Here is a 7,500-nt window from a genome sequence, read left to right on the forward strand (position 1 = left end):
ACACACACTCACACACACACACAGACACACACACACACACACACACACACACACAGACAGACAGACAGACAGACAGTTATGTGAAATAAGCTTTTATTCATGGATGGATTATTTATCAGAGTTTCAGGTTTGGACCTGAGATTGCTTTTGTCGGAGCCTCCATACTTAGCGTGTGCAAAGGAGTGAAGAAGACCCTGGTGGGAACACTTGAGAAAGGTAGGTCACCTATGCACTAGCACTAGCACTAGCATACATACACATGCCCATTCTCCATCACTTATGCACTAGCACTAGCATACATGCCCATTCTCCATCACTTATGCACTAGCACTAGCGTGCATGCCCATTCTCCATCACTTATGCACTAGCACTAGCACTAGCATACACATGCCCATTCTCCATCACTTATGCACTAGCACTAGCATACATGCCCATTCTCCATCACTTATGCACTAGCACTAGCACTAGCATACATGCCCATTCTCCATCACATATACACTAGCATACATACATACACATGCCCATTCTCCATCACATATACACTAGCACTAGCATACATACACATGCCCATTCTCCATCACATATACACTAGCACTAGCATACATACACATGCCCATTCTCCATCACATATACACTAGCACTAGCATACATACATACACATGCCCATTCTCCATCACATATACACTAGCACTAGCATACATACATACACATGCCCATTCTCCATCACATATACACTAGCACTAGCATACATACACATGCCAATTCTCCATCACATATACACTAGCACTAGCATACATACATACACATGCCCATTCTCCATCACATATACACTAGCACTAGCATACATACACATGCCCATTCTCCATCACATATACACTAGCACTAGCATACATACACATGCCCATTCTCCATCACATATACACTAGCATACATACATACATACACATGCCCATTCTCCATCACATATACACTAGCATACATACATACATACACATGCCCATTCTCCATCACATATACACTAGCACTAGCATACATACACATGCCCATTCTCCATCACATATACACTAGCACTAGCATACATACACATGCCCATTCTCCATCACATATACATGCACATGCCCATTCTCCATCACATATACATACACATGCCGTGGCCTACTGGTTAGGGCTTCGGACTTGTAACTGGAGGGTTGCCGGTTCAAACTCCGACCAGTAGGCCCGGCTGAAGTGCCCTTGAGCAAGGCACCTAACCCCTCACATTCTCCATCACATATACACTAGTGCTAGCATACACATACCCATTCTCCATCACATATGCACTAGCATACATACATACATACACATGCCCATTCTCCATCCTCTGAATACACTAATATCCATTCTAACGTGTGTGTGTGTGTCTGTGTGTCTGTGTGTGTGTGTGTGTGTTTGTTTGTGTGTCTGTGTGCGTGTGTCTGTGCGTGTGTGTGTGTCTGTCTGTTTCTGTGTGTGTGTGTGCCAGGGAATGTGTGTGGCACTGGTGAGGCCGAGGGTAAAGTGGCCATCCTTTCCCGCTGTAATGAGTCCGTCTTCAGTGAAGCCGTGAAGCTCATGGATGCCAACCCACTGTGCAAGATCCACTTCATAGGGGTGAGTGGAGCACACACACACACACACACACACACACACACACACACACACAATCACTTCATAGGGGTGAGTGGAGCACACACACACACACACACACACAATCACTTCATAGGGGTGAGTGGGGCACACACACACACACACACACACACACACACACACACACACACACACAATCACTTCATAGGGGTGAGTACACACACACACACACACACACACACACACACACACACACACACACACAATCACTTCATAGGGGTGAGTGGGGCACACACACACACACACACACACACACACACACACACACACACAATCACTTCATAGGGGTGAGTGGAACACACACACACACACACACACACACACACACACACAATCACTTCATAGGGGTGAGTGGAGCACACACACAATCACTTCATAGGGGTGAGTGGAGCACACACACACACTTCATAGGGGTGAGTGAAGCACACATACATGTTGCCGGTCAGATCCAGCCTCATACACTCCTGAATACTTGCGACACACATTTTGCAGTACTCTGATAAGGAACCCAAATTATGAAATACTCTGGTATTGAACACACATTCTGCAGTACTCTGATAAGGAGCCCACAATTATGAAAATTTCATGACACAGCATGCCTTCACAAAGATGTGCATCTGTGTGAAGGCATGCTGTGGAGACAGCATGAGACGGCATGCCTTCACATGAGGATCCACCAGCTGCTTTAACAAATAGTCAGGGTTTAAGTGTCCTTCAGGGTTTAAGTGTCCTTCTAGGTTGCCAAGAGATGGTGTTGGTCATCCCAGCTCACATGGACCAAATGTGCAGTAAACAAAACAAAATGTTTTCCATTTTAGCCTCCTCAAAGCAGCCATCTTTTGCTGTGACTGCAGCGTTTCACACTCTTTGTCCTTCTCTCAACGCTGTGTACGTTAGACACAGCAGTGCTACTCTTAACACTGTACGTTAGACACAGCAGTGCTACTGAAGCTCCCGTGTGGAGCGCCTGGGTTTTGACCACTCCTGGGTTTTGATCACTCCTGTTAAGCATTCTGAGTGACTATTTCATGAAGCTGGTTATGATGATGCCAATAGCACACAAAGAAGTCATAAATGTTAATGGAGGCCATTTTAAAAAAATCTAACATGACATATTTATTTTTTTAACAGAAGAAAACAAAATTTGTTTCATGGATCAGGGGTCAGATTCACAAAGAATTTAAGGCTAAAAAAAGTAGCTCATAAGTGGCTAATTTAGGAGCAACTCCTAAAAAATAATGGTCACTCCTAACTTTAGGACTCCTAATTTTTTTCACTAAAAGTAATTCACAAAGCATTTTAGACCTAAAAGTAGCACCTAAGTCTGGGATTAGCTTAAAAGAAGTCGAGAGGACTCCTAACTCACTAAGACCTATTCACAAACCCCTTTGTGGCATTTCTCACGTCATGGATGTTTTGAAATGCTGCATGCTACAGGAGCTTCCAATCACAGGGAACAATTTTTGCATTGTAGGCAAAAAGGGATGCAATAACAGCCACCAACAACAACCAAAACTACCATTGTTAACATGTAAATTAAATGTAACGCTTCATTGTGAATCAAATTAAAATGTTCTCCGCTGGTAAAACATGGGCATTGGCTATGGTGACAGGTAAGGTTAATAATAATGCTAAAAGATACTGCATCAATCCCAGATATTCATTAGGGCTACTAGGCTATTTGTTTTGCCTTACCTTTATTCATTTAGGCCTTTTTATTCAGTTCAGTTTATTCATCATCTTCCTCATCTTCTCGCGACTACCTGTGTAGCGCATTATTCTCTGTGACCTGTCACCTGTCACTCATCATCGTAAGGGAGGTGTTTGGAATCATTCAGCGTTACAATCATCAGCCAATCAAGGTGGTCACTTCAGTCAAGCTCGCATGAGTAATGACGCCATCCATAGCAACGAAGGCTCACTCTTAATTTAGGAGTTGTCATTTTTCCTTACTAAAAGTAGGTCTGAAAGGCTTTGTGAATAACTTTTAAGAGAAAACTCCTAGCTAAAATCTTTTAGTGCGATTTAGTAGTACTCCTAGTGGTAAGATAAAAGGCTTTGTGAATACAGCCCCAGATTCTTCAAAATAAGAGCTACAGAATTCATTCAGAGCTACAGAAAGCGTTTGTTGGCAGTGATTGCCTCTAAAGGTTTGCAACACACTGTTGATGGCAGTTGCCATCATTTTTGTCTGTTACATTTTCATTTGTTATTTGATTTAAAATATTCTGTTAGAGAATGTTGACTGTTGGTCCCCAAACTTTTTCTTCCGAGGGCCAGCTCACTATGCCTGGCTCTAAGAAAGGGCCAGAGATTCGGAGTATATCAGTAACCTTAAATAGCTTAGTGCTGAGAACAACAGCAGTCTACCTTAGTTGAATATTCCATTACATTTAATCATAGGCTACTGCAATTTAATACCATTGCTAGCTGTGTTTATAAGTTGTTGTGCCACCACATGCCATATCAGTGTAAATGTAGCTCAAAATGAAATAATACTAATAAAAGACTCTGTTCTGCTGCATACATAGCTCAAGTTGTGGAACAAGCAATATCCTACAAATAATTTAAAGTTATCAGACCATGAGAGTTTTATGAAGGCTGGCAAACAGATCTGAAAATGACCACCGTTCTAACTTTCACTCACCTGATGAGAACTTTGAACTCTGTATGAACATTTTTAACGTGTGAATAAAAAATAGAAATAATTATCCCAGAAAGTCCCAGAAATATGACTTGAATAGAAGTTAGTTAGTTATTAACAAATAATTGATACACTTTTAGAATACTTTGAGCACTGATGCAGTCAGCAAGCATATAGGCCTCTTACATTGTTTGCAGGTAGGCCTACATTTTATTCCGTTTTCGATGGCAAACGTGAAACAGCACCAAAACAACCACCAGTGGACAAAAAGAGTATTACAGGTGTACTGACTCGCCATAGAGAATGAATGGGGGAAATTACGGAAGTTATAGTATAGACGATGTCATACTCCCGTGCGGGCCAGATGCTATATACCACGGACATGTTTTGGGGGGCCACCCAAAATGAGTTGGCGGGCTGTAGTTTGGTGACCACTGTGTTAGAGTCAGAAGCAAGGTCTAATTTCAGTAAACATGGAATAAACAATGATTAATTCCTGTTCGTTTTTCAGAGAGATATTGAGGGTTTTTCTTTTTTTCGTGGAAGGGTACTGACAATTTTTCCTTGACTGTAATTCCTGATTTTTATTGATGGAAAATGTTTGTGTTCATGTGTTTCAGGGGGTTGATAACTTTGGTCTCAAGAAGATTCTGGATATCTGGGTGCTGATGCAGCCAACTGAGAAGCGCAAGAAAGGTGAGTTTTACACACACAAAAGAGCTGTTTTCAAGCACACACTGAACTCTGGGCATGAGATTGTCAGGCTGTGTGTGTTCACCCAAATGTCCACATTATACGACACTCTGTGTGTGTTCACCCAAATGTCCACATTATACGACACTCTGACTCTCTGTCTCTGTGTGTGTGTGTGTGTTCACCCAAATGTCCACATTATACGACACTCTGACTCTCTGTCTCTGTGTGTGTGTGTGTGTGTGTGTGTGTGTGTGTGTGTGTTCACCCAAATGTCCACATTATACGACACTCTGACTCTCTGTCTCTGTGTGTGTGTGTGTGTGTGTGTGTGTGTGTGTGTGTTCACCCAAATGTCCACATTATACGACACTCTGACTCTCTGTCTCTGTGTGTGTGTGTGTGTGTGTGTGTGTGTGTGTGTGTGTGTGTTCACCCAAATGTCCACATTACTCACACCTGTCTCTGACTCTCTGTCTCTGTGTGTGTGTGTGTGTGTGTGTGTGTGTGTGTGTTCACCCAAATGTCCACATTATACGACACTCTACCTGACTCTCTGTCTCTGTGTGTGTGTGTGTATGTGTGTGTGTGTTGTTTGTGTGTGTGTATTTCACCCAAATGCTCCCACATTATCGACACTCTGACTCTCTGTCTCTGTGTGTGTGTGTGTGTGTGTGTGTGTGTGTGTTCACCCAAATGTCCACATTATACGACACTCTGACTCTCTGTCTCTGTGTGTGTGTGTGTGTGTGTGTGTGTGTTCACCCAAATGTCCACATTCATACACGACACTCCTGACTATTATGTGTGTGGTGTGTGTGTGTGTGTGTGTGTGTGTGTGTGTGTGTGTGTGTGTTCACCCAAATGTGTGTCTCTGTGTGTGTGTGTGTGTCACCCCAAATGTTCTCCCACAAATTCCTCACGACACTCTGACTCTCTGTCTCTGTGTGTGTGTGTGTTTGTGTGTGTGTGTGTGTGTGTGTTCACCCAAATGTCATTATCTGACACTCTGACTCTCTGACTCTCTGTCAGTATTATTTATTATTGTGTTGTGTGTGTGTAGTATTTGTGTGTTCTTCGCCCAAATGTCACATTATCACGACACTCTGACTCTGTCTCTGTATTATTCTCTGTGTGTGTGTGTTCCACCCCAAATGTCACGACCTCTGACTCTCTCTGTCTCTGTGTTGTGTGTGTGTATTGTGTGTTCACCCAAATGTCACATTATCGACACTCTGACTCTCTCTCTCTCTGTGTGTGTGTGTGTGTGTGTGTGTGTGTGTGTGTGTGTGTGTGTGTGTTCACCCAAATGTCCACATTATACGACACTCTGACTCTCTGTCTCTGTGTGTGTGTGTGTGTGTGTGTGTGTGTGTGTGTGTGTGTGTGTTCACCCAAATGTCCACATTATACGACACTCTGACTCTCTGTCTCTGTGTGTGTGTGTGTGTGTGTGTGTGTGTGTGTGTGTGTGTGTGTGTGTGTGTGTTCACCCAAATGTCCCACATTACTCACGACACTCCTGACTCTCTGTCTCTGTATTGTGTATTGTGTGTATTGTGTGTGTGTGTGTGTGTGTGTGTGTGTGTGTGTGTGTTTCACCCAAATGTCACATTATCTCTGACACCTCCTGACTCTCTGTCTCTGTGTGTGTGTTGTGTGGTATTATTATTATTATTGTGTGCGTATTGTGTGTGTGTGTGTGTTGTGTGTTCACCCAAATGTCCACATTATACGACACTCTGACTCTCTGTCTCTGTGTGTGTGTGTGTGTGTGTGTGTGTGTGTGTTCACCCAAATGTCCACATTATACGACACTCTGACTCTCTGTCTCTGTATTATTATTATTGATATTATTGGTATTATTGTGTGTGTTTTTTTTTTATTGTGTTCACCCAAATGTATTCGACACTTGACTCTCTGTCCTCTGTGTGTGTGTGTGTGTGTGTGTGTGTGTGTGTGTGTGTGTGTTCACCCAAATGTCCCACATTATCACGACACTCTGACTCTCTATCTCTCTGTGTGTGTATTGTGTATTATTATTGTGTGTGTGTGTGTGTGTGTGTGTTCACCCCAAATGTCCACATTATCGACACTCTGACTCTCTATCTCTGTGTGTATTGTGTGTTATTATTATTATTGTGTTTATTGTTAAAGGTGTTCACCCAAATGTCCACATTATCACGACACTCTGACTCTCTGTCTCTCTGTATTGTGTGTGTGTGTGTGTTATTATTTGATATTGTGTGTGTTGTGTGTTCACCCAAATGTCCACATTATCTGACACTCTGACTCCTCTCTGTCTCTCTGTGTGTGTGTGTATTATTATTGTGTGTGTGTGTGTGTGTGTGTGTGTGTTCACCCAAATGTCCACATTATCACGACACTCTGACTCTGTCTCTCTGTGTGTGTGCTATTGTTCACCCAAGTAATGTCCACACATTACTCGACACTCTGACTCTCTGTCTCTGATATTGTGTGTGTGTGTGTGTGTGTGT

The 7,500-nt window shown here is 42.7% G+C and overlaps 1 protein-coding gene across 1 annotated transcript in view; it reads left to right on the plus strand.

Moving 5' to 3' along the window:
- Window positions 1-7,500, plus strand: part of fbxo18 (F-box DNA helicase 1) — a 25,403-nt gene that overhangs the window by 10,455 nt on the left and 7,448 nt on the right. The window contains exons 14-16 of the mRNA XM_048234445.1: window positions 120-216; window positions 1,502-1,629; window positions 4,930-5,005. Of these exons, the coding sequence (XP_048090402.1) occupies window positions 120-216; window positions 1,502-1,629; window positions 4,930-5,005 (301 nt within the window). The remainder of the gene's footprint in view (window positions 1-119; window positions 217-1,501; window positions 1,630-4,929; window positions 5,006-7,500) is intronic.

The sequence above is a fragment of the Alosa alosa genome, chromosome 23, assembly GCF_017589495.1.
Source record: "Alosa alosa isolate M-15738 ecotype Scorff River chromosome 23, AALO_Geno_1.1, whole genome shotgun sequence".
NCBI classification, from domain to species: Eukaryota; Metazoa; Chordata; class Actinopteri; order Clupeiformes; family Clupeidae; genus Alosa; species Alosa alosa.